The sequence below is a fragment of the Rhinolophus sinicus genome, chromosome 5 (assembly GCF_057876585.1).
Source record: "Rhinolophus sinicus isolate RSI-liver-muscle chromosome 5, RSI-T2T, whole genome shotgun sequence".
NCBI lineage: Eukaryota > Metazoa > Chordata > Mammalia > Chiroptera > Rhinolophidae > Rhinolophus > Rhinolophus sinicus.
Window position 1 is genome coordinate 76,182,295 of NC_142505.1, and position 27,624 is coordinate 76,209,918.

A 27,624-nucleotide genomic window follows, 5' to 3' on the forward strand; every position below is an offset into this window, starting at 1 on the left:
TGATAACATTTACTCATAAAACTATCTGAGCTTGGTGGCTTTAAAGATGGCATTCTGACTGCCTTTTTTTAATTCTCATATTCAAGGGCTATTAATATCCTCACCACTTTTCTCTGATCTAGAACAACTTGCCAACTTCGTCAAATCTCACTTTTCTTAATGGTAAAATGAAGATAACCAGACCTAACTCCCAGTATTGTCGTAAGGATTAAAGGAGATAATATGATTGTTTAGCATAATTGTGCCTCACATAAAGTAATCTCCTCAATAGTAACAACTATTATTATTGTTATTCCCTCAAGTGGATCAATGGAGTTACCCTAACCATCCCCTGCTGTTGCACTGTGGGGCTGTAAACTCAAACTAGACAGAGAGGATACAAAAGCTAACGGTTCAGCCAACAGTGCTAGGCATTGTCAACTATCTGATACACCCCTTGCTGACTGTAGATCTTTCTCAGGACTAAAGCTTTTTCCTGCAGTGCTGTCTCAGCAGCCCTACCCATGGGCTAGGATGCAACCCCTCTGTTGTACAGGGAGCCATGGCAGAGTGTGTTTGCAGCCTGGATGCCCGCACTCCACCTGGAGCTTGTTGGAAGTGTTTATGTTATTTATGGAAGATTTTTAACTGGAATGGAAAGATGACTATTTAAAAAAGTCATTTCCAAAATCAGGATTATAATGTATAAAGCTATGGATTACATGAACATTCTGAGGTTTTCTTCTTTCTTTTTTTAGCAAATACTTAGAAGTTTTGTCTCCACCCTTTAAAGGGAGTATAAAATGTTAGGCTGAGGTAGATGTATAAAGTAGAAAATGGAGACTTGTTGCATTCTCATCAACAAGCAAAATATGGTTTTTCCCAGTCTTTATTACTTCAGAATCCTTCATCTGATATTTAAAGTGTATTTATGTTGAGTCATTTCTTTCTCTTTTGCTGGTGAACCAGAAGATCACGAAATGATTATGAAGAGGCAGTAGCATTACGTTCAGTTTCTTTTTTTGTATATATCAGATAAGAGCTTGCAAATGGAAGTAAGGCCTCCTCACATCCTTTGTATGGTAGTGGCAGTGATGTTTTCCTCTTTGTCACTGGTGCAACATTTATTAGTTCATAAACCCACTTCCAAAGAACCTAAGGGCTTTTTGATGAAAGGTGACTGTAGTAAGAACAGTGTCAGATTTTGACAGGCTACTTTTGTTTTTTACAAACATTTCTTTTTAGTGTTCAGAAACTACTGTTTTTTCAACAGTGTTGCAGGGGGGCAGGGAGGGGTACACATATTTGGAGTTACGATTTCTCCATCTTCTAGGAAGGGAAAATAAAAGTTCTGAGTTTCAGTTCAGCTTAAGCCTCTAAATCACCCTCTCTGAATGAAAGCTTCTAGTGGATAAAAACCTCGCAGATCTGAGAACTGAAAGCAGCCTGAGAGGCTGGCTTTGGTAAACCTTGACAGTAACAGGAGCGGAAAAGGGCAGTTGCAAAGACTCTCCTATCTCCCCGTAGACTAAGGGACCCTGTACACCTCCCTTACTCCTTTAACTCACTCCCGTCCAGCAGCAGGTCTTCCTGTGTGACCTGTGGTCATCACTGGAAACAGTCCTTCCAATAAGGCTAAGAAAAAGTCTATAAAACTGCTTTCTGAAAATTTCACTCTGTTTAAGTATGTATTTAAGGGAGTGTTTGTCATATCATAGTAAACATAGAGAAGGCGGGGGACCCTGGAGCACTGGAAACATGCCTGGCAGTTTTCAGTACTAGCCAAGAAGCAAGGTTTGGGTCTTATTTTTTTCTAGCTCTTACTATAGCCTACTTTTATCACTGAAAATATTGGGGAAGTTATTTCATGAAATTGTTATGGTGTTACTTGCATTATTATTATATACATTATTATATACTTCATATATTGTAAATATATTCCTATTATACATAATAATACATTATCATATTATTCCATTAAAGTACCCATGGCTTTTTTTCCAGAGCAATAATGAAATTTCACAGTATGAAAATGGAAGAAATCAATAAAATCATTCGTGACCTTTGGCGCAGTACCTATCGCGGACAAGGTGATTAACTAATAAATAGGTGTATCACAAGTGCTCTTCCATAGCCCTGTCTCCAGCTCTTGCCCCGTCTTCTCATCATGCCAGGATTACCTCTAGGACCCCTTACGGAACATCTCTTTGAGGTTTTCTAAGAATTCTTATCTTGACAATATCTTATAGCAAGAAAAAATGCAAAAGTTTCTATTCTAGAGCCTTGACAGGACTTACATATTTGGCTACAGTGTACATTATATTTAGCTGGTGACATAATAGGTTCTGCTGAAGGGTAGATAGGGATAAGCCGAAATGCGATAAGAAGAAAACCATCAAGAGGAAACTCTTAATAGAGGAACTAAGTCAGAGAAGCAGAGCTGGGACTGATGGCTGGGGCATCTGGGTTGCTTCTGGCCCAGGAACCTTGTGACTCCTCAGCCAGAGAGAAAGGTTCCAAACAGCCAGGGTTTCCCCTGTAATGTCACGTCGCTCACACGTCGCTCCCAGGCTTATTTGATGTTTGCAAGTGACAAAAGGCTACAGAGTGTAAATTTGTCTGAAATCTTCTTTCATGTCAGATATCGAATATATAGAAATTCGGTCTGATGCCGATGAGAACGTATCAGCTTCTGATAAAAGGCGGAATTACAACTACCGAGTGGTGATGCTGAAGGGAGACACAGCATTGGATATGCGAGGACGATGCAGTGCCGGACAAAAGGCAGGTATCACAGGAACCTAGGGAGTCGCCTTTCCCCGGAGAATGGACAGAGACACAAATGTCAGGGTGGTGGAGGCACCCGAAGCTGCCCTTGAATGGCGGGAAGCTCCTTACAGCGCTCCTGGCTGCCATGTAAAGTAAACCAGGCTCGGCTACCCTCATTACACTCCCGCATTTCTAACTGCCTGCAACATTATGTAAAGTAGGCTCTTAGGAGAAGGGCCTGAAACATTCTCACAGGGTAGGCTCAATGAAGACCATTGTTTCACAGCACTCCTTATGAGAATAAGGTTACTATGTTATTGGTAGACACACCACTATTTTATATGCCAGCAAGAAAGAAAAAGCGCAATTGTGATTATAAGATGTGTCCTGATTTCAGAGAAGTCGGGGATGGGGGAGGGTCAGAATCAGTGGCATACAGTATTAGCAAACCAGATCCTAGGTTGAGCCAGATGAGGCATCACAGTGCATGAGAGAGTCTCACTGAGAAAGCAGCCCCGTTATAAGACTGAGAGCCCCCCCGCCCCCAGCCTAGCCTTTGGGCCTGCAGACCATCTAAAAGAAGAGTCTATTAGAGCCAGAAGCTGTGATACCCACAGAAGCCCCTGCCTCTCCCCCCCTCACACAGAGCCTCAGCTGCTGGGCCAGGCCACCTGGCTCTACGTGAGGCTCTGGGAAGAGAGCACAGGCTGCTGATGGAGCACAAAGCAAATCAGGAAGTTGTAGAGTCCGGAAAGGGGCCTGCCATCCTTGGGGAACAAGGCTGAGTCCTTTCACTGTGCACAGGTTTGTACTCAGGATGTCACAGGTTCTTGAGCTTCCTCCTTTCAAATTAGAAGCAGATTATACTTGACATCTCTGGACCTTTGATTTTCTTAAAATTTTAAAATTCTAGAAATGGATGTTCACTTTATCTGAGGTCTTTTCATAATTTACTATTTTTACCCAAAGATAGTCCATGCATTTTGTCCATGCATGCAGTGTGTATTTTGTTGTCAGCCTAGACAGCTGATACCAATTTAAGGCATCTGCAGATTATTATCTTAAATCAGTCTGCAAAAAATGACAAATTTTTGACCTATAACCAGTATCTCCTACTTGCTTTGGTGATTTTTAGTGGTAATTGTGAATGAGAAAATATAGTTTGAAACATCTCTTTGTATTAAAAATACTTTCAAAAATAACTTCTGAACAAAAGATTTCCTGTAGCTACTCTAAATTATAAAAATTAATTTGCAGTAAATGCTTCTTTGGTGTTGGGGGAGCAGGCAGACAAATAGTTTGGTAGAAGTGGGCCAGGAGCGCCATTAGACTCCCTTCTGAGTGTGTGGGGGTGGGGGTGGCAGCAGTGGGGTTCAAATACAGGAAGGAAGGGCTGTCTGTAGGGCTAAGGGATGGTCCTGGCTTTTGCAACCTGCCAGCCTGCCCCAGGCATCAAAAGAAGCTGTAAACTGCTCTAAAACCACTAACTCACTCACTGATGCTCCTTCAGTCACAATTCAGGGGGAGGGGGAATTTACAGCTCACACAAAGGTAGTTTAGACTTCCTAGAATAGTTCTTCTCTCTTAATTCTGTGTCTCTCGTACCCTCAGATGGTTTCAGTTGGGTCAGAGGGGTTTAGTATTAGATTTCTATTAACCATGGAAGTGCCTCAGTTTCAGTTACTTGGATTTACTACAGGTGAGCTTAAATAAAGTCATAATTATGTGCTCTTGATACTTGACCCAGGAATTCATCCTCTCTCTCAAAATTATATACACCAACATTTGTGGGTTAGAGCATGATGTGGGTTAGGTGCCTCGTTTGGACCACAGAACGTAGAGATTTAAGGAAGTCTCTAAGAGAGAAAAGGTCTCTGAGGCTCTGAAAAATGTAATGTGTCCAAGTTTTCTAACAAATCCTATTACCAAGAAAATAGCCAGGTCGTGAATTTGTAAGATTGTTAATCTTATGCCATTATTAAAATTATTAGTTACAGATAAATGGTAATGCATTTCTGATTCACATGTGTGATTTCAAGTTTTGTTATAGCTCCTGTGATTTGTGGGGGGGGGGCGCCGAGGGGGGCAGTCAGCATTGCCTTTAGCATTTCACTTTATTGCAAATGATAGGCTGAGATTATGCACCTGATAGTTCACCTTCTGGAAGGGCATCAGAGCCTGGGCACAGTGCCAGCCTCTTCTAAGCAAAAGAGCAGTGATTTACCTAAGGTCAGTGACCCTGTGACCTTTCCCATCTAAAGAGATTAAGCCAGGTCTCTGTGCTTTGCTAAGGTGAGTGAGAAAAAGGTCTGTGCAGTGCCGCTCAGCTTCGGTGCTTTTTTCCAGGTATTAGCCTCGCTCATTATTCGCCTGGCTCTGGCTGAGACGTTCTGCTTGAACTGTGGAATCCTTGCTTTGGATGAGCCAACAACAAATCTCGATCGAGAAAACATTGAATCTCTTGCACATGCTCTGGTTGAGTAAGTTTCTCAAATGTGGGGATAGGTTATGATAGCTTTTAAAGTAAGATTAAGAGAGTTCTGTGATGAAACCCCTCTCTAAATGTGTTTTCCTTGGGAAAGGCTGGTTGGTGCCAGACCTTAGGCTTTACATTTTGATAGTAATTTGTCAGATTTTTAAAAAGAACGAGATGGTGAAAAGCAACTCCAGACACAGCTGCATCTGTCTCCCCAAGTGTGTTCATAGGAAACTCATGGTGATCATTTTCTGGCTGGGTTTGGCTTTCCTGTAAACCTACCAGAGGAACCCACATGTCATGTACAGGAGTTTGCGTGACCTGCTAAGCCACTGCTAAGTGGTGACAGTGGTTTTGGACTGTCTCCCCAGCTTTTCACATGCATCAAGCATCTGTGAGGAATGACAGACAGCTCTTACTCAAAAAGTGTATTAGTGGTTAAGTAGGCTCCAGAAAGAGTACACACCTCTTACCACATTCACCTGTGGTGGGGGCGGGCTCTAGGGATGGGCAGCCCTTCTTAAGGACTGTGCTGGGAAGGAAAGGCACTTCCCCAGAAGTAGAGAAGCTATTCCGGGTACTCCTAACTCCAGGTAGACTCCTTCTGGCAGACACAATGTTTCCTGTCTGACAGCCCGGATTGGGCCAGTAGGAGAATTGAGCGGCCACAGAGCCAACTTTCTCCAGCCATCGCCCAGTAACCAGCAAGTACGCGCTAGTGCTTTTGAAACCCAAGTGCATCCACCTTCAGGTAAGGGGTAAAGAAGTGGTTAATTAAAAGAAAAAGTCTTTCAGGTCTCAGTTTCATAGCTAGTTACCTCAGCATATAGGTAATAAGCACAAATATTCTCAGTACACCCACTCGGGCCCCCTGTGTGTCATACTAATGATGCATCTAGTGACTGGTGGTGGCAGAATTCTCAGTAGAGCCAGATCCTAAGAAGGCAGCATATGTTATTCCCCTTGCCTGTAGTCTGTCTTTTAACAACATTTTTATTTTCTTCCAGAGAAAACTAGTCACAGGTCAAGAAAACCCCAGGCAAAGGACTAAAGACTCCTAAAGTTGAACAGCATAGGTGTTAAGAAAAACTCAGTAAAACATTTCCACCTGCTGTAGTAAGAAAAACTGTGTTCTGGAACAAACTAGATCACATATTCTTACAAGTCCGTAAGCCAGACCTAGGTGAAGAATCAAGGCATGCATCCCCACTGTCTGGAGAGGAGGTGGGGCTCCATCCGACCTGCCTGGGCGGGGGCCTGGGTCGACCCTGCCCATCCCCCACTTCCTGCAGGGCTGTCAGAAGCCCTGACACACGGCACAGGAAAGGCCTGGTCGTCCCACACACACACGGTCATGTGTCTGACAAGGTTCTCAGTGGTTTATTCAAATTAAAGAAAGTTCTTTATGCTCTTTAGTAATTAATTGTTCTAAATATATTGTTTCAGGATAATAAAAAGTCGCTCACAACAACGTAACTTCCAGCTCCTGGTAATCACTCACGATGAAGATTTTGTGGAGCTCTTAGGGCGATCTGAATATATGGAGAAATTCTACAGGATTAAGAAGAACATTGATCAGTGCTCAGAGATTGTGAAATGCAGTGTTAGCTCCCTGGGATCTTATGTTCATTAAAAATAGTCAGTACTTAAACGCCTTAGAAACACAAGTCGTCAAGCAACTGCTTATTTCTGGTATCAACTAGTCAGTAAGAAAATATGTTCTTTAAAAGGAGCTTTGTATCTAGGTTTTGAATGTCTGAGAGGTTCTAAAATGATTAAAGTTGTTTCACATGAAATTTGGATGGATTCCGAACTCCCTCCCCTCGGAAGCCTCGCACAGGCCCTCAGCAGCACACTTGGCTTTGCTTCTCCCCTTCCCTCCCCAGCATCATGTATGATTCCCTGGGCCCTGCAGCGACTGCCTTGCACTTCTCAAAGCGCTGTTGAGAAGAGGTGCTTGCTGCCTTGACAATTCATGGGTTGGGCATAAAAATGAAAAAGCAGGGTTAAGTGTTACCACCTAATTTGTTTCTTTGGATACGGTTTTAAGAAACTGAGTTACCAGTGAGTATTAATATCTGGAGATGACCGTAAATGAGATGTTAATATATGGCTCTGCTCTTAACTTTATAAATCCAACCAAGTAACCTCCTTCTCTGGGCCTGTTTCCCCAACTAATATTTAAGTAGTTGAATGGGGCTCAGGATTTGACAGGAACCTTAAGTAAGCTGGGTCCATCTCCACTGTTTCCCTCTCCCCATATCTCTGTAGGTAGTCATCCAGACTGAGGGCTCTCTCTAGTGAGAGGACGTTCCCCACTGCACACATGCACCTTTGGAAAACTGACCACGAGCAAGGCCTCCCTTCACTTGGGGCCTGATCTGCTGTCATGAAGAAGTCTTTAACTCTTAAGTCTATCCTGTGCATTGTCTCAGGCTCACCGTCAACCCTGATTGCTCTCCAAATGTGCGTTCTAGGGGGGAAGGCAAGCAAGACTCCTTCACAAAGTCATGACCTCCTCCCAGTGGTGTCCAGCCAGATCTGGAAGTGTAGGCCTCTCATTTTCACTCCAGATGTCACTTCTAGCAAAAGCCCAATCACACGTTTTCTTAGAATTGCCAGCTGACATCTTGAAGCCTTTTACAAGCATTGCACACAGAATGCTACCAAGTAACACATTTTTGGATTAGACTTTGTGGAGTTTTATCTGTCAGTCATGTGGTACAGTTTTGTGCCATCAGCAGACGTAGTGAGGATATGGTCTAGACAGCCCTTCTCAGCCAGGGTCTAGAAGAGAGTTAAGCTCTAAGTCCTCACGTATCTGTGGCAGGCCGAATAATGGCTTCCGAAGATACCAAGGTCCTAATCCCTGGAACCTGTGAATGTTACCTTATATGGCAAAAGGGGCTTTGCAGATGTAATTAAAAGAATCTTAATATGACATCCTGATGGGCCCTAAATAGAATCACTAGTATCTTTATAAGGAGGACACAAAGAGAAACGACTACAGAAGAGGAGAAGGCACTGTGTTGACAGATGCAGAGACTGGAGTGATGTACTTTGAAGATGGAGAAAGGGCTATAAGCGACCACTAGAAGCTAAAAAAGGGAAAGAAACCAGTTCTCCCCTCAGAGCCTCTAAAGGGAACCAGCCCTGCTGACACCTTGACTTTTAACCCAGTAAAACTGACTTTGGACTTTGGGCCTCTATAACTATAAGAGAATAAATTTGTGTTGTTTTAAGCTGCTGAGTTTGTGGTAATCTGTACAGCAGCAGTAAGAAACTAATATAGTATCCTCATTATGTAATCCATTTCTATACTTCTAAAACACTAGTTACATACTGTCCTTGAGTGAATTGAAAAAAAGAGTTACTCAAATCATTCCCTGTGTTCTGTGGTTCACATGAAAAAGGCTGGTTGAAAAACCCTTACCCCATCCCTGGATGAAAGGGCCAAGCAGCATAGCCACCACTCCAACCAACTGCTTGCCCAAGGCTCCTTCTCATGACAGTGTTCAGTCATCCTAATTCACTTTTAAAAAGTAAAATTACCCATTATTTACTGATCTAGCATGATCTTGACAAAGGTACCACAAGAAAAAACAGTTCTCAGAGCTCAGATCCAGGAATTCATAAATTTAAGTACAAATCAATTCCAGTCATATTAAACACACCAAGAGTGCAAGAATATTTCAGAAAATGAGAAATTTGTTCATAAATCATCAACATCATAAAGCCAAAGGGGAAAAATTCTGATAGATGCCTAATACTGGCCATTATTTAATATCAACATCTAGCTTTAGCAAACTTAAGATATTTCAAAGAATATTTTCTTAATGTTATTTGCCATCAAATCAAAATTCAACTGTAAATAGCAAAAGATGAAACATTCCCATTAAATAATAAAACCAGATAGCTTCTATCAACAGGTTCTGAAAGCCATTGCAATAAGGAATGATGAAAAAAGGCAATACAAGATAAATATAATAGGCAATGAAATAGTTGTAAACCAAAATGGACTTGCCAATTTCGAGTCTGGTGTTCTCCTAAGCATGCAGTTACCTTTGCAGCCCTCCTGAGAGCACTGCTCTCTCTCCTGGTCTCCTTGTATCACTGGGCTTGGAGGTGGGGCAGGTGCCCTTACTTTTCATTGCTACTTCTAGATCATTCTTCTCCCCCTTTCCCATTTAAGCCCTGTCCTTCACACTTGGAATGAATAGGTATTACAGGATGGAGGTTAAGAATATGAGCCAGACTACTTGGACTCAAATCTTAGCACCACCACTCACTAGGTTTGGGATTAGGCAAGTCATTCATCCTCTTTTGCTTCTGTTTCCTTATCTGTAAAAGTAGGTAAAGTCGGTACCTATCTTGTAGGGTTACAAGGATTAAAAGACTATAAACTAAGAACTGTGTGGCACATAGTAAGTACCATGTGTTCAGGAAAAATTTCACCTTCAGTTTACTTTCTTGTTGCAGTTTGCTTCACTGCCCTTTCTTACTCATTGACAGTTTCAGCTCCCAGTTCACTGTCATCTCCAATACTAATTTCATAGTCATTGGTGATTTCAGTATCCAAATGATGATACAACTCCCTGGCCTCAGCTCCTCCTTCCTTCCTCCAATGAGAAGACTCTCACTCCATAGTCTTACTCCAGACCCCAGTCCTTTTAATAACAACAGCAACCTCCACAACCTCGATTTGAAGCATCTCATGCTCCAACAACGCCCTGGTACTTTACAGTTCACTCCTGGGGCCTCCAACCCCAGCAATTCTTTGAGCCCACCAGAATGTCGGTGCACTGATTCTACCACTTTTTTCAGTTCTTCACTTCCCTCTTGCCTTCTCTCCTTGTACACCTTAGACTCCATGGCCCATCAGGACATCACCATCGTGCATAGACCCTCTCCTGTCTGGCCCCTCTTCTGTCCTCACACCGCCCTGACAACCCCCAGCCTTCTCCCTGCACATGCAGTTCCCTATGCTGGTTCCCCATCTCCCTAAATTTCTGAGGTTGCGGTGCTTTAGTGCTCAGTTTGAGTCTGCACCTCTGCTTCTCCACATTCCCTTGTTTGGTGGTCTCATCCAGACTCCTAGCCTTAAAATTATTATCTTAGTTTGGGTTCTCCCAGAGCAGAACCTGAAATAATGATTCAAGCGAAAGATCTTGATAAAGGTACCACGAGAAAAAACAGACCAATTCTCAGAGCACAGTAGGAGACTGGAAATTATATAAGGAGACAGCCAATGAAGAGTGTTCTTTAGCCAGCTACCATAGTAGGTAATTGGGACTTAATCCCACAGGGAGACTCTGCAAAATTTGGTAAAATACATGCCTCAGAATTATCCCACCTAAGGCAAGAGAAGGGGTTTGTGTACATACTCTCAGCGGTCACTAACGGCTATGCAAGGTGTATTAGCTACCTGACAGCAACTTTAATAATCGCCTAGATGCTACTCCACAAGTAAGTTTCTAGTCCAGATCTCTTCTAAACTCCTGACTCACATTGAGCTGCATACCCAACATTTACTTCCACTTGAATTACTAATAGACATCCGAAACTTAAAATAACCAAAACCAGGCTTTCCCCCAGAACTTGCACCTCCCATAGGCTTTCAATTCATGGCAACTCCATTCTTTCAGTTGCTCAGGCAAAAATCTTGGCATCATTCTTCCATTTATCTCATATCCCACATCCAATCCATAGTTTAATGCTGTGGGTTCAAGTTTCAAAATAAATCCAGAATCTGACTGCTCTGGCCCAAACCACCATCATCTGTAACCCAAATAACCGGAGTAACCACCAAATGACTCTAACTGATTTGGTTCTGCCCCCCACAGTTCTCAACACAGCAGCTATCATCTTTTTGAAAGTAAATATTTCTCACAGGTGTGCGGGTTAGCAATTATGAAACCACTTTATATACCAAAATCAAACAAGCATATAGATAATAAGAACTGAATTTCTCAAAGATGTTTGCATATCTAGAATGGGAAAAGACTATAAAAAGAACCCTGTAGTGTTAGATTAAATCCAAAGTATCAGTGTGAATTTATGGTTTTGGTATATAAAAGATTTCTACTGCCATAAGGGAAGAGTAAGGACTGCCAATAATCGGCTCCATAAAAGCAATGAACCCTGGCAAACAAATTTTTTTTAGAACTTTGGAAATTAACTAAAGGCTTGCAACAAGCCAAAAAGTGTTTATTCAAGGAAAACGGATGAATCAAGGTGAGAAAAGCCAGTGCATTTTAACTTGCCATAACCACATTCCCCTCTCCCTGTGTCTCTGCCAGCTTTAAAAACCAACATAATTACAGTACCTATGAAAAGCCAGCAGCCACTGGAGGAAGTAGAATGGATTTGGAGTGCCCCCAGATCTTCAGCCCAAGAGAACTGCTGCTCTTCGATGCGTCTGGCAGCTCACTGAAACTCTTCATCCTTAGTGCCTGTCTTTATTAGAGCTGACGCAAGCTCACTCCACCAACAGCCCTACCTGCTATAGGCAATCAATGGTAATTGGTTAATGCTGCAACTGCCAGAGGCAGCATTACTAGTTGGGGCCAACAAGAGAGTAAGAAAAAAAAGGAAAAATAAGGAATGAGATGTCCATGGGGGCTTTGACAAGCTTGAACATATTCCTGGGAATCCAGAAGTTCATGTGTGTGTCAGAGCTTTGTGTATTTTCAGGAAAGACCTGAGAAGGCCCAACACTTTGACCTCTGGCTGACCTTGAAATTTGACTCATGCAAGAAGTGAAGGCTAAGGCACAGTTGTAAATTGCTGAAGCATTGAAAACATGACCAAAAAACAATCTCAATCTCTCTCTCTCTCTTTCTGTCTCTCTCTCTCTCTCTCTCTCTCTTTCTGTCTCTCTCTCTCTCTCTTTCTGTCTCTCTCTCTCTCTCTCACACATACACACAGACACACACACACACATTCTCATACACACAGCTCTTCAACAAAGGCTTAAAAACTTATTAGTTCAAGGCATCAAAAGAAATCTCTGTCCAATCATTAACTTACCACTGAGCTAACTAGGTAGAGACTTCAGTGACCACACATGACAAAGAATACTGCTTTACATAATTAGTCCAGAAAGTCACCAAATAGCAATAACAACAAACAGCAACAAGTACAAACCCTGGGGAGGGGGATAATCTGATTTTCAGAGTTGACACATTATGTCCAGTTTTCAACAAAAAATAAGATATGCAAAGAAACTGAACTATATGGCCCATACACAGTCTAAAAAAGCAGTCAATAGAAACTGTCCCTGAGGAAGCCCTCATAGACTTAAGTCAGTATAAATATGTTCAAGGAACTAAAGGAAACCATGTCTAAAGAACTAAATGGAAGTATGAGAATGATGTCTTACCAAACAGAGACTATCTTTAAGGAGATAGAAATTACATTTTTAAAAAGAGAACCAAATAGAAATTAGGGAGTTGAATACAATAACTGAAATAAAAATTCACTGGAGGAGCTCAACAGTGAATTTGAACTGACAGAAGAAAAAAAAATGAACTTGAAAACAGCTCAATTGAGATGATCCAGTGTGAAAGAAAAAAGAATGAACAAAAGTGAACAGAGTTTTAGAGACCTGTGAGACACTGTCAAGCATATCAACATACCCACTTGTACCAAGCGCAATAAGAATCACAGAGGAGCAGAGAGAAACGGTAGAAAATGCATTTGAAATACTAGTGGCCAAAATTTGTTTTTCAAACTTTATGAAAAAATACTAATTTTCATAGAAACTGAGCAAACTCCAAGTAGGATAAACTCAAAGAAATTTGCACTTATATGCGTCACAGTCAAACTCAAAAACAAGGACAAAGATAATCTTGGAAGTGGCAAGAGAAAGAAGTGAAGAAACCTCAATAAAATTAACAGGTACTTCTCCTTAGAAACAATTGACACCAGAAGGCAGGGGCTGGCATACAAAAATGCTGAATGAAAAGGACTAAGAGAATTCTATATGCAGTAAAACTATCCTCAAACAGAAGAAATTAAGACATTTGCAGATAAAAACTGACATGATTTGTATCCAGCAAACTAGTCCTACAATACTAAAAAGAGAATCCTTTAAGCTGAAATGAAACTAGCCTTAGTCCACATGAAGAAATAAAGCGCTCCAGTAAAGGTAAATACATAGGTAAAATAAAAGTATAAATGCATTTTGGTTTTTAATTCTGTTCTATCTGATTTAAAACATAACTGCATTAAGAAGTAATTTAAACACTATTGACGGGTTTATAATGTATAAAGATATAACTTATATGACAGCAGTACAAATGAGGGGAACAGATCTATATCTATCTATACTTAATTATATAGTTATCTGCCTCCACTCACTAGAATGTATCTTTAAGAGGTGAGGACTGTGCCGTTTTGTGTAGTGTCTGGCACACAGGAAGCACTTAATAAATATATTTACTGAATGAATGAATGAACTTGTAATTGTTCTGTGAATTCTTTGTAATCATTTCTTTAAAACATGTCTCCCACAGTAGGCTGAATATTTGCAAAGGCAAAGATTTCCCTTTTAGTTTGGGAGTAAACTCCTTATCATATACATATCCCCCAAGTAGAATGACAGATATTACAGGGATTATTATCTCTCTGGTAGCTGGGATTTTGGGGGGATTTTTCTTTCTTTGCATATCTGAACTTTACACAATAACATTTTTGTATAATTTTTAATACAGTATATTAACATTGGAGAATGCCCCTCTATATGTTAAGTGAAAAAGACAGTAAATTTATATAATATATTATCCCAGTTTTGTAACAGAATATGAATGTGCATAGAAAGAGAGCTATTAGGAGATACTGGGGTTTATCAGTGCCAAGTAAAAGGGGTGTGAGATTAGTGTTTGCTTTTCATTGCTTGTGTCTTTCTTAAATTCTCTACACTAAAAATATATTCCAAGCCAAAACAGTGGAGTGAACACAAAATTCCACCTGATAATCTAAAATGACAGTAACAGAATTTTTTAAAGGTATAAACCCACCAAAATGCCACCAAAAGGGGCAATATCAACAACATATTGAAAGGTGGAAAGCAGATTGACAGCAGGCAGACTACTTGGCTGCACCAAGAAAACCGAATCCTAAACTAGCTACAGAGAAGACCTGCTCTGATGCACATATTCCCCCAAATGCTCAGGAATTGGCAGAAGATCAAGTACCTCTGGATGGGGAATGGTGAAAATAAGTCAAAACTTGGTTTAAAAAGCAGTTAGATCCCAATTTCTACTTTTTAAAGTTGAGTGACCCGACTCCAGCAGAAGATGGAAGCATTTTTTCTCAGGAGAGTGTATCTGGACCAAGAAACACTAGGCAGTTGAGAGTGGCCTAGCTGTGCTGAAATCAGGGTGCTAAGTGAACAACAGATGCTAAGATCCCCATGCTCAGCTTTCTACCTGCCCTTGGCTGCCAAAGTGCTGGCAGCCAGGCTGAAGAGAGGGAGAATCTTTTCTAGGGAAGCTGCTCTGGCTGCCAAAAATGACCTAAAGAAGCTGCCATGGGAGGGCCCCCAATGTAATTTTGAAATTACCCTTCAAAACTGAAGGAGAAATAGACTTCTCAGACAAACAAAACTTGAGGGGATCTGTGCTAATAGACTTGCCTTGCAAGAAATGGTATAAGAAATTCTTTAGAGAGAAGAAAAATTATGAAACTTAGATCTACATAAAGAAAGGAAGAGCATCAGAGAAGGAATAAGTGAAGGTAAAATAAAAACATTTTTCATATTCTTAATTGAGCTAACATAACAATTTGTTTAAAATAGTAATACTGTGGGGCCGGCCGGTGGCTCAGGCGGTGAGAGCTCCATGCTCCTAACTCCGAAGGCTGCCGGTTCGATTCCCACATGGGCCAGTGGGCTCTCAACCACAAGGCTGCCAGTTCAATCCCTCGAGTCCCACAAGGGATGGTGGGCTCTGCCCCCTGCAACTAAAATTGAACACGACACCTTGAGCTGAGCTGCCGCTGAGCTCCTGGATGGCTCAGTTGGTTGGAGCGTGTCCTCTCAACTACAAGGTTGCCGGTTCAACTCCCGCAAGGGATGGTGGGCTGTGCCCCCTGCAACTAGCAATGGCAACTGGACCTGGAGCTGAGCTGCACCCTCCACAACTAAGACTGAAAGAACAACAACTTGAAGCTGAACAGAACCCTCCACAACTAAGATTGAAAGGACAACAACTTGACTTGGAGAAAAGTCCTGGAAGTGCACACTGTTCTCCAATAAAGTCCTGTTCCCCTTCCCCAGTAAAATCTAAAAAAAAAAAAAAATAGTGATACTGTGTTTCCCTGAAAATAAGACCTAGCCGAACCATCAGCTGTAATGTGTCTTTTGGAGTAAAAATTAATATTAGACCCGGTCTTATTTTACTATAATATAAGACCGGGTCTTATAATATATAATATAGTATAATATAATATAGTATCGGGTCTTACATTAATTTTTGCTCCAAAAGACACATTAAAGCTAGGTCTTATTTTCGGGGAAACATGGTAGCAACAATGTATCTGATTGTGTATGCTTTTATATAAATATATATACATATACACATAACATATATTAGCATACATGCTTATTTTTATATATGTATGAATGACAATAAGGAACAGATTTGGAAGGGAGGAATTAGGATTACTTTGTTATTATATACTACCCATGAAGTTTATTTTAAAATGAACTTGGATTAGTTGCAAATGTATATTGCCAACTCTAGGGTAACCCCCCAAAAAAGTAAGAAGTATAATTAATATACTAATCAAGGAAAGAAAATTAAATCATACAAAGTGCTCAATTAAAACCAAAAAAGGCAGAAAAAAGTGGAAGACAAAAATAGGAACAAAGAACCAGGGCAACAAATAGAAAACAGTGACAATTATGGTAGGTATTGATTATATCAATAATCACTTTGAACATCATGGCCTAAATGCACCAATTAATTACAGATTGTCACAGTGGGTCAAAAAATGAGACCCAACTATAAACCCACCTTAAATATAAAGACATATACAATAAAAGTAAATGGTGGAGGAAGATCTACCATGATAACACTAATCAAAAGAAAGCAGGAGTAGCTATATTAATAATGATGTTAAGTTTAGACAACATACTTTCAGACAAATGGAAGTTATCAGGGATAAAAAGGGGCATTATATAATGATAAAGGAGTTAGTTTTCCAAAAAGAACAATCCTTAACATGTATGCCTCTAACAACACAGTGTCAGTTTGAATGAGGCAAAAACGGATAGAATTGCAAAGAGAAATAGATGAATCCATTATTATAGTTGATGAATCCATTATTATAGTTGGAGACTTCAACATCCCTCTATCAGAAATGGATACATCCAGCAGGCAGAAAATCAGTGTGGATGTAGTTGAATTTAACAGCACCATCAATCAACTGGATACAGTGAACATCTATTGACTTATTTCATCCAACAACCGAAAAAGGCAGAAATACACACATTCTTCTCAAGCTCACACAGAAAGTTCACCAAGATGGATCACCATTTTGGGCCATAAAACATACCTTAACACATTTAGAAGAATAGAAATCACACAATGTCTGCTTTCAGACAACAGTGGAATTAAACTAGAGACCAGTAAAAGAAAGATAGCTGGAAAATCCCCAAATATGTGGAGATTGATAAAATCTATCTCCCCTTCATGATAAAAACAAAACAAAACAAAAAAAAACTCTCAGTAAACTAAAAATATAGGGGAGCTTCCTTAACTTGATAAAGAATATTTTAAAAAAGCCTACAGCTAGGGGCGGCTAGATGGCTCAGTTGATTAGAGCGTGAGCTCTCAACAACAAGGTTGCTGGTTCGATTCCCGCATGGGTCAATGAGCTGCACCCTCCACAACTAGATTGAAGACAATGAGCTGCAGCTGAGCTTCCAGAGGGGCAGCCAGGTGGCTCAGTTGGTTAGAGCATGAGCTCTCGACAACAAGGTTGCTGGTTCAATTCCTGCATGGGATGGTGGGCTGCACCCCCTGCAACTAAAAATTAAGAACGGCAACTGGACTTAGAGCTGAGCTGCGCCCTCTACAACTAGATTGAAGAACGACTTGGAACTGATGGGCCCTGGAGAAACACACTGTTCCCCAATAAAATTTAAAAAAATTTTTTTTTCTTAAAAAAACAACAACGTACAGCTAACATCACACTTCATGGTGAGAAATTCAAAGCTTTCCCACAAATATCAGAACAAGGCACTCTTACCACTGCTTTTCAACATTGTACTGAAAGTCTTAGCTAATGTGATAAGAAAAGAAAAGAAAAGAAAAGGTATTCAGATTAGGAATGAAGAAATAAAACTGTCTTTGTTCACAGATAACATGGTTATTTAAGTTGAAAATCCAAAAGAATCAATAAAACATTCCTAGAATTAATAAGCTATTATAGCAGGGTTGCAGAATATAAGGTTAATACACAAAAGTCAATCACTTTCCCATATACCAACAATGAATAAGTGAAATTTGAAATTAAAAACAATACTATTTACATTAGCACCCCCAAAAATTAAATACTTAGGTATAAATCTAACAAGATATGTATAAGGTCCATATGAGGAAAACTACAAAACTCTCATAGAAATCCAAGAGCTAAATAAATGGACAGATAGTCCATTGTTCATGGATAGGAAGACTTACTATTGTCGACATATCAGTTGTTCCTAACTTGATATATGATTCAATGCAATTCCAGTCAAATTCCCAGCAAGTTATTTTATGGATATCAACAAACTGATTCTAAAGTTTATATGGACAGGCAAAAGAACAGCCAACACAATATTAAAGAAGCACAAAGTTGGAGGTCTGACACTACCTTACATCAAGACTTACTATAAAGCTACAGTAATCAGATAGTGTGGTACTGAAAAATGAATAGACAAATAGATCAATGGAACAGAATAGAGAGCTCAGAAAGAGACCTACGTAAATAGAGTCAACTGATCTTTAACAGAGCAGCAAAGACAACACAATGGAGCAAAGATAATCTTTTCAACGAATAGTACTGGAACAACTGGACATCCACGTGCAAAAAATAATCTAGACACAGACCTTACACCCTTCAAGAAAAGTAACTCGAATCACAGACCTAAGTGTAAAATACAAAACTATAAAACTCCTAGAAGATAACATAGGAAAATGTAGGTGACTTTGGGTTTGGCAATGACTTTTTACATGCAACACCAGGAGCACGATCCATGAAATAACAAGTTGGATTTCATTAAAATTTTTAAAATTCTCTTCAAAAGACACTGTCAAGAGAATAAAGATAAGCCACAGACTGGGAAAAATACTTGGAAAAGACATTATCAGATAAAGGACTGTTTTCCGAAATACACAAATAACACTTAAAACTCAACAAGAAAACAGCCCACATTTACAAAGGGCCAAAGACCTTAACAGACACCTCACCAAAAAAGATATACAGATGGCAAGTAAGCACATGAAAAGCTGCTCAGAAATGGAAATTAAAACAAGAATGAAATACCTATTTGAGTGGTCAAAATCCACTCAAATCCAAAACAGTGACAACACTAAATGCTCATGAGAATGTAGAGCAACAGGAAGTCTCATCCACTGCTGGTAGGAATGCAAAATTGGGACAGCCACGTTGGAAGACAGTTTGACAGTTTCTTACAAAACTAAACATACTCTTACCATATGATCCAGTAATCATACTGCTTGGTGTTTATGAAAATGAACTGAATACTTCTGTCCACACAAAATCTGCATATGGATGTTTATAGTACTTTATTCACAATTGTCAATAGATGGAAGCAATCAAGATGTCCTTCAGTAGGTGAATGAATAAATATCGTGATACGTCCAGACAATGAAATATTATTCAGTGCTAAAAAGAAATGAGCTATCAAGCCATGAAAAGACATAGAAGAAAATTAAATGCATATTACTAAGTAGAAAAAGCCAATCTGAAAAGGCTACATACTGTATGATTCCAACTATATGACATTCTGGAAAAGGCAGACAGTAAACAGATGGAGACAGTAAACAGATCAGAGGTTGTCTGGGATTGGGGAGGAGGGAGCAATGAAAAGGTGGAGCACAGAGGGTTTTTAGGGCAGTGAGACTACTCTGTATGATAACAGAACAGTGGCTATGGCGTTTGTTAAAACCCATAGGCTACAACACCAAGAGTGAACCCTAATGGGAACTATGGACTCTGGGTGATAATGATGTGTCAGTGTAGGTTCATCAGTTGTAACAAATGGACCACTCTGGTGGGGGACGCTGATAATGGGGGAGGCTGTGCGTACATGCGGGCCTGGAGCATATGGGAACTCTCTGTAATTTTTCCTCAATTTTGGCGTGAATCCAAAACTGCTATAAATAAATAAATAAAACCTAGTTTTAAAAAAAGCAATGGCTTACAAAATTTAATAAATGGTAACAGAAATTTTTATTTTTCAAAAAACAGTTTCCCAGAATATAACATGTTTTCAGTTTAAAAGGTCCCACTGTGTTTGTGTCATCATAGATGAAAACAGAACTATAGTAAGGTACATCACTGTAAAATTTGGAACATTGGGACTAGGAAAATTTCCTACAAATTTCTAGAGAGAGTTAGAAAAGATCTGGATTCAAAAAAGCATTTGGACATTCACACAGCAGTACTGGAAGACAGGAGGCCATAGCAGGCAGTCAAGATTCTGAAAGGAAATTATTTCCTGCCTGAAATTCTGTGTTTATTAGGATGTGTCCCCCCAAGAAACACGAAGACCTGGGATGCAAGTAATAGAAGAATCACACAGGACAGAGGCAAAGGGAATTCCAGGGCAATGGTGGCAGGAGACTTCAGGGTGACAGCTGTGTAGAAGGCTCAGGGGCAGCTGTCCATTCAGAGCATGTCAGCAGGCTCCAGGGAAGACTTTGTTGGGAAGATGAAATTGTGAGAATAACTGATTTACCCAAATCTCTTGAGAGGAAATTTATATAAGTGGTGTAGAATTTAGGGTTAAATCACTGAGATGAACACAAAAACTAAGCAAATGGAAAAACAAGACAATTATTAAATCCAGAGGAAAATAGTTTTGATGGAAAAGAAAAATTATCGTAGTTAACCATATTTCAGCTGTGAGTATATTCATATAATTATATAAATGGTAAACAGGGCATTTAACCCAAATTATGATCTACGTATATTGTTAGGATGGTATAAAGAAGGATGCAGATGGAAGGAGAACGGCGAAGACTCAGGAGACGTACATATTCATCGAAGACCACAGGTAATGGCTACACCTGAAAAGTCAAGAAATTTTGAAACGTGGAGGAGATAAACATCAAAAGAAACAGTTAAAATCATGATTCCTCTGGAGAAGAGGTTGGGGGGCGTTGCTTGTCAACAACTGAAATGTGAGATTTTACCCTACTCACAAGTTAGTCCGTCAGTTTCATGGTTGTTGGCAGAAGAGACAAAGAACAGTTTATTACGCACAGTAGTGGCATTTTTAATTTTGTTCCCCGAACCCCACTTCTCACAGAGTGATGCCAAGAGAGCCAGATGGAACCTGCACACGCAGTGGACTGACTGCCTTGCAGGAGCAGAAGCCCGAGCTCAGGGAACCTGAATGTTTACTAATGGTCAGTAAATCAGCCTGCCTTTTGCTTCAGAGGAAGACGTTCTCTTCCCAGGCCATTTGTTACACAAACATCCTTAAAAAGACGGTAGGGAACAAAGTATGGCAGCCAGTGTGCCTCACCCACAAGACGTGCAGAAATGCAACAGACCAGGGAGAACTGATTTTCAAAACTGCTGTTTTTCATTAACCGCCTGAATTATTTGATTTAAAATTTTTACATGCATGTATAACTTCCATAAAACTAAAACTGTAATAAGTTAGATGTTTAACATTATTAAAAACAACTCGCCCAGCCTTCACTCCTACTGACTGGACATTTTTTCTTTCCAACCCAGACCCAAGGTCGGAAAAAATTGGAGAAGGAAGGTTTCCGAAACTTTGCGCAGGGCGGGCTCGTTGGAAGGAAGGGCGGTCTCAGCCCCAGAGACCCCTCCCTGGGACGGCGCGGCGGCGCGAGCCGGGCTCCTCCTGGACCCTGAGCGCCGGGTGTACACTTGCCAGACCCGACCCGGGAGCCCACGCCGCGGGCTGTCGGGGGGTGCGAGCCACGGGTGTCAAGTGCCCGGAGCAGCCCTTCTGTGGTTTGTGTTGATTACAATTATCGGGTGTGAATGGCGCCCCGCAGAAAATCAAGAAATAGCAACATAGACCAGTTGACATGGACAGCCAGTCTCGTCCCACGGCTGAGGACCAGAAGGGTCTCCGGAGCCGCGGCCGATGGCGCGGCCCGGACGCCCTCGGTGGCAGGGCAGGAGGAGGGGCGGGCAGCTGGGCCGCGTCCCTCCGCAGGGTCCTCGGCCCCAAGGGGATCCTGGGCCAGGTGCCGGCAGCGGGACGTACTCGCCACCGCCTCGCCAGTGCGCTCTGGGCGCCGTGGGGCCCGCGCGTCCAGCCCGGCGGGTTCTACCTGGCCTTCGACCTTCGTGGACCAGAGGCAGGGTCCGGCGCAGCGCAGCTTCGCCAAGAAGCGGGTCTGCGCCCTCACCCCTCCCTCCCGCACCGGCCCCCGCCCGAGGCCGCCGAGGAGGGCTGGGCTGCACGGAGCCGGCGTATCGGCCCCATCTCGCAATTACATAAGGCCGCGCCCCTATCTCCACAGGGCATCACCGCGGCCGCCGGGCCAGCGCGCCTTCTCCCACGCGCGGGGGCGCACCTCCCACCGCTCCCCGCCTGGGTTTTGCTGGTCCTGGCGAGTGGGGAGGCGTTGACTCATCCTAATGCAGGGCTCTGGGACTTGCACAGCCCACGGTGGTTCCCCACTTCTTTCCCCATCACAGAGACCCCATGCGCGATGCCACTGGCCTTATTCTACAGATGAGGAAACTGAGGCCCACAGAAGGCTCACACAGACAGGTGGCAGCACTCCGGGCACTGGAGGGCCACGCGGGTCCAGGGCTGGCTTCCATAGTCAGGGCCTGCAATTGGGTGGGCAGCTTGGGGTTTGGACAAGAGAGGGTGGGCATCATGTTACTAGTGGCAGGAGAGGGTCTGCAAGGCTCGGAAACTTCTGAGAAAGAGATACAGTTCCAGCATCTCTTGGAAGACCCTTTTGAGGAGGTTGAGTCCCCCCTGGGGGCATGACAGAGGCTCCTTGAGCTAGCAGGCAGAAGGAGGGGGCCTGGAGAGGGAGGCACTGGCTTAGGGGAGGAAGTGAGTGAGGGAGAGAGCTTGGCATCAGCACCCAATAGGCAGATGCTGCAGCCTCTGTTGTGGGGGTTTCTGGAGAACTTCTAGAGACACGTGGGATGAGCAGGAGAAGGGCTCCTGGCAGAGGCCCTGCATGGGCCGGACTGCTCGCAAGGGACCCAGAAGCTGGCCTTCATTGTTCAGAAGGGAAATTGAGGCCCCCAGAGGCTAGAGGTTGGTACCACAGAGACTGATGGGCAAAGGTGTCGCTCCAGGTCTCAGAGGCACTGAACGTTTACACTCTGACCTGGACTAAGGCTGGGTCCACCTCCCACCAACCTAGCACATGAAGCGGTTCCCAGCAGGATGGGCCCACACTGAGGGTCTGGGAGGGGCGCCTTTACTCGGTCATCATCAAAGCCCTGGAATGAAGGAAAGTTCCCAGGAAGATCCTTGAATCTGACTGGCTCTTTCAGTAGAGACCTGGGAATCTGAACTGTTATAATCCTTCCCATTATGGAGCCAGTGGGAAGCCACGGGAGCCAAAAGAACTGAACTTCACTCTGCTCCTTTTTCCATTTGCATTTTGTATCTAAAGCAGGTATTACTTTGGTAACGCAAGAGATCATTTCATTGAAAAATAAAACCCCCAAATTCCCGTGTCTGGTGGTCATAGCTCTGTCTGCCCAAGCACAGTGGTGACTCAAAGGGGTCTGAGGACAGCAGCTGGGCAAGCACTCAGGGTTGGTCACCAAGCAAGACGGCCGGAGCTCCAGGCCCCCTCAAGGCCCTCTCACCTACTCCCGGAGCGAACCCGTCCAGGTCTTGGAAACTGCCCCAAGCCCCTCTCATAATTACGTCCACAAGAAATCAAACTCTTTCCTTTATGCGATGCTGGATTTTCCACAAAGTAAAATCAAGATAAGTAAAGATGTGGTTTATAGATAGTGCTTGACAAAGCGGAGACCAGGGTATGAAACATCACACTTGCTATAAAAGCTGCCACAAGAGACCAAGGCCACAAGTCAGTCAGCTCAGCCCACCTACACGTCTGCTCCTCGTTACTCCTGTGTTGGCTCTGGGCTCCATGGCGCTCTGGATGACCTTGGTCATTGCTCTCACCTGCTTTGGTGGTCTCGCCTCCCCGGGCCCTGTGCCTACCTTCACGGTCCTCAGGGAGCTGATTGAGGAGCTGGACAACATCACCCAGAAGGTGAGTGCCTGCTGGCCAGGGCCCCAGCTCTGAGGATGCTGGGTGGGTGACTCTCAGAAGAGAACAGGTTACGGTCTGGGCCAGGAAGGCTGGGCCTGGTGCTAAGATGCCTGTGGGTCAGAAAGAAGCGCCATGGACCAGGGGACAAGCTGGGCCATGAGGGAGAGAGAGGACCCAGGCTGGAGGGTGCAGCGATATGGACGGACCACCTGTTCCCCTGGCCTGGCCTTGCCAGCTCCTACTTAGCCATTTCTGAACAGAGGAAAGCAGACAGGCCAGCACCCTCTCAGAACCATTTCGCTTTTGCCAACGGGATTTGAATGCAATGGTACAGCCATTTTCACAGCATCTCAGTTAAACCCATTCTTAAGGAATGGTTCCTTGAGTCAGCTCCTGTCCCCGGTGGTGACAGCTCACATTTTCTGGGCACTGATTACATGCCAGGCCTGGTACTGGGTGCTTTATATCTTATTCATCACTGCCAACCACCTCAAGAGGCAGGTATGATGACCCTGTTTCACTACTAAGCCTCCGTGAGGTTAATTCACAAAAGCCTAATTCAAACCAGGCCTGGCCGACATGCTCCAAATTGCACTGCCTCCCAGTTCGGAAGCCGGGATGTTTATACACTGGATCCCGCCGCCTCCCATCTGCTTGGCCTGGCTCTTCCTACAGGCCCCCTTTTGACCTGCCTGGTATCTTATGTCCTCATGCCCTGCCTATGGCAAGCTTCACACAGGCGTGTCCCTCACTGGTTGTGTCATTCCATCTTCCTCTCTCGGCTCAAACACCCTGGACGATGGGTCTCCCCCACTGTGCAGAGCAGGAAATGGGGCTCAGGGACAGTGAGGGGGACCAGGCCTGCCTCAGTGCTACACCTCGGATGCTTGTGGGGCCTGATCCCCATGGACGCCTGGCCTGGGCTGGTTGGGGCAGGCCTGGGACCCCTGCCAGCATTCAGTTCACTGTCTTTTTGCTCCCCCAGGCATCCCTCTGCAATGGCAGCATGGTGTGGCACGTCAACCTGACGGCTAACTGGGTAAGGACCCCTCAGAAGCTGGGAGGGAGGTGGCTGAAGGCTTGGGCTTGTTTTTTCTGAGCCTTGCTCTTAGGGCTGGGGATTCCAAGCAAGCTGCAAGACCTATTCTCTCTCCCCTCATAATCCGGGCCCCTCCCCCCACCCAGACCCAGCTCTGCCAGGTTTCTCAGTCCCCCTCCTCCTGTAAACCCACTGAAGGTGTCACCCAAGCTATAGGCTGGGGGTGCCCAGCAGAGCCTAACAGGCCACACTGTCCTCCCTGCAGTCCTGTGCAGCCCTGGAATCTCTGATCAACGTCTCTGACTGCCGTGCCATCCAAAAGACACAGAGGATACTGAAAACACTGTGCTCCCACAAGCCCTCAGCCGGGGTAAGGCCCCTGCCCCCACCTGCATCTGCCTCCTGCCAGCCCTGGGCTCACCAGGGAGCTCCAGGGGAACCTGCTGAGGGTCTACCGCGGGGAGGGGGACCACTGTGGCAGCAGGGACATGGTCTTTGGGATTTCCAGACCTGGGCTTGAGGATTCCTGACTCCTCCCTGTGCTTCAGTAGCCACATCTGTAAAATGCGGGTAATGACAGTACACACCTATGGGGGCTTCTGTGAGGATCCAACAAGCCTGTCCCCGGAAAGCCCCTGGCGGGTGTCGGTCGTCCTTCCTCTGGCGTTGTCCCATTAACGCACCGGCCTCTGCCCCACAGCAGGTTTCCAGCCAGCCCATCAGACACACCAAAATCGAGGTTTCCCGATTTGCCAAAGACCTGCTCCGACACGCAAGGAAAGTCGTTCGCCACGGAAAGTTCAACTGAAGCATGAAACGCTAGCAGTATTATCGGCAGAAGCCAACCCTGACTGTTTAAGTTGTTGAGTCTTTTTCCTTTCAGATGTCAGAAATTTCTTGGGGAGATAGGGAAGAGGGGGAGGGAGGGGGGTAAGATCGCCTTAGTTTAGACCTCAGCCCATGCTGCCTGCCTTCAGCCCTGCCAATCCAGCGGCCCCTTGGCTTGGTGCCTGGGGCTCAGCCTGGTGGGGCCTCCTCCATCCGGGGCTCCAAGCTCGGTGGACAAGGGTAAAAAAGTTGCCCCACACAACTTCCCCTTCCTTAGAGCAAATTGTAGCATTACAGTGGGTGCCACCCTTGCCAGACACACCGTGGGAGCGGGATCTGCTTGCCACAGGGGCAGCTGAGGCAGAGTGGCTCAGGCATATTTCCTCTTGGTCTTATTTATTACTGTGTGTTATTTAAACAAGTGTGTTTGTCTGAACCGGGGCTAGGGAGGGGCTCTAGCACTAAAGCAGTGGGTGTAAGGAATCCCTGGGAATAAGTACCGTGTGCAAAATCCTGCTACCTCACTGGGGTCCTGCCAGCCAGCAGGGCAGTCAGCCCTCAGCCAAGGAGTAATTTATTGTTTTTCCTGTATTTAAAGTTAAGTATTAAAATATGTTATCAGAGATAATAATATATAGATGAGCAGCCTAGAACACTGTACATGGTATGTGTGGATTGTGTAGATGGGTCGTTGAATAAGTTCTTTCATTGACTTTGTCACGCTGGAAGCCAAAAATAAAGATGGTGGCAAGAGGGCCGATGGTGTTTGCCTTTTATTTTGGCCTTTGAATGCTGGCCTGCGTTCTTACGACTCTGGAGCTCTTGGGGAGGCAAGCCAGTTGTTGGAGGAGGGGGAGTGAGTGACAGGAGCTGTGCTGAAAGCAAGCCAGCCCCTTGGGAGGGAGGCCTTGGCCTGGAGGCAGCGCCCCCACCTACCACCTGCAGGGAGGGAGAGGGAGCTTGGGCCAGGCTCTCAAGGTCCAAGGAGGGCGTCTGGAGCAGACAGGGACCTCAGAAGTCATCTCATGATCACAGCTCTTTAGGAATGGCCAGCCTCTGGTGTCTCGTTCACAGCTCTCAGTGAGTTACACACCCTCTGGAGTCTCCCTCATAACCTCTCTGAGGCTCAGAGCAGAGAAGGTGGCTTGCCCAAGGTCACACAAGGAGTAACGTCAGGACTTTAAACTCAAAATTCACTCCAACTCTAAAATTCACTCCAACTCTTGCCTCCCTCTGTCCAAGCGTCATTTGGCCTGAATGCATGACCTTTATGATCTTGTCATCAACCTGTTTGGGCACCTCCTCTGATGGGGAGCTCACTACCTACTTTCCAGGGACAGCCTATTCAATGTAACCACTTCTCATCATTAGAGAATGCACTCACCACCTCTGTGAAGGAAGACACACCAGTTGACTTGTGGCCTCTGGACTGTGGAGCAGCTGAAGCAGAGACCCAGGGTCAGGGGCCCTGGTCAAATGGCGTTTTGCTTCTTCTTTGGCCCAGGCCAGCAGCGGGAGTGCCAGGAGCAGCGGGCTCCGCAAGCCCAGCGAATGGTCATGACCGTCAGCAGTGGTTCCTACTAGGCCTCTCTGGGAGGAGCCCAGAGCAGAGCGCTACCCCAGGACGGAAGGCCTTTGTGGTGGGTGGTGGCCATCAGAGACCAACCTCCAACACTGAGTGGCAGCAAGGTGTTCTCTCTGTCCCCAGAGCCACACGGGGACAGCATAGCAAAGCTCCAGTGAGAAGTCAGTGGAAGCAGCCAGCCAGGAGCAGCAACGGCTGCCGCAGGCAACAGAGGCCATGGCCAGACCTGTCCAGGGGGTGCAGGACCAGGACAGACAGCCGTGGGGTGGACTCCTCACTTGCACCCAGGCGGAGGTGACGGGAGAAGCCAGAAGTGACAGTGCAGGATGCCAGGGATGCTCGGCCTGGGGAGGGGGCACAGGAGCTGAGTGTCCCACGGGCTGTCCAGAGCAGGGACCGGACTGGTCTCTGTGGTCCCACGGGGTTCACACTACGTTTGCTGAGACTGCCTGTGGCCTGTGGTGTA

The 27,624-nt window shown here is 44.2% G+C and overlaps 3 protein-coding genes across 4 annotated transcripts in view; 2 read left to right on the forward strand and 1 right to left on the reverse strand.

Moving 5' to 3' along the window:
* RAD50 (RAD50 double strand break repair protein) overlaps positions 1-8,466 on the forward strand; it is a 92,779-nt gene extending 84,313 nt beyond the window's left edge. The window contains exons 22-25 of one of the 2 annotated variants that reach the window (XM_019756106.3): positions 1,984-2,069; positions 2,621-2,763; positions 5,095-5,228; positions 6,671-8,466. In XM_019756106.3, the coding sequence (XP_019611665.1) occupies positions 1,984-2,069; positions 2,621-2,763; positions 5,095-5,228; positions 6,671-6,857 (550 nt within the window). In that variant the 3' untranslated portion in view covers positions 6,858-8,466. Of the gene's footprint in view, positions 1-1,983; positions 2,070-2,620; positions 2,764-5,094; positions 5,230-6,670 lie in introns of those variants that run through there. The other variant, XR_012489778.2, reaches the window with a different exon arrangement.
* Positions 1-27,624, reverse strand: part of KIF3A (kinesin family member 3A) — a 143,117-nt gene that overhangs the window by 37,692 nt on the left and 77,801 nt on the right. The window lies entirely within an intron of this gene.
* On the forward strand, positions 22,045-25,650 carry IL13 (interleukin 13). Its single transcript, XM_019756024.3, has 4 exons — positions 22,045-23,712; positions 24,692-24,745; positions 25,011-25,115; positions 25,446-25,650. Exons 1-4 carry the CDS (start codon positions 23,467-23,469, stop codon positions 25,551-25,553), a joined length of 513 nt encoding a protein of 170 aa, XP_019611583.3. The 5' UTR covers positions 22,045-23,466; the 3' UTR covers positions 25,554-25,650.

Excerpts from the sequence above, each read along its gene's own strand:
- IL13 (XM_019756024.3), top strand. The coding sequence starts at position 23,467 with ATGAAACATCACACTTGCTATAAAAGCTGCCACAAGAGACCAAGGCCA. Across the intron at positions 24,746-25,010 it reads TCAACCTGACGGCTAACTGG|TCCTGTGCAGCCCTGGAATC; the intron begins GTAAGGACCCCT and ends TCCTCCCTGCAG. Across the intron at positions 25,116-25,445 it reads CCCACAAGCCCTCAGCCGGG|CAGGTTTCCAGCCAGCCCAT; the intron begins GTAAGGCCCCTG and ends TCTGCCCCACAG.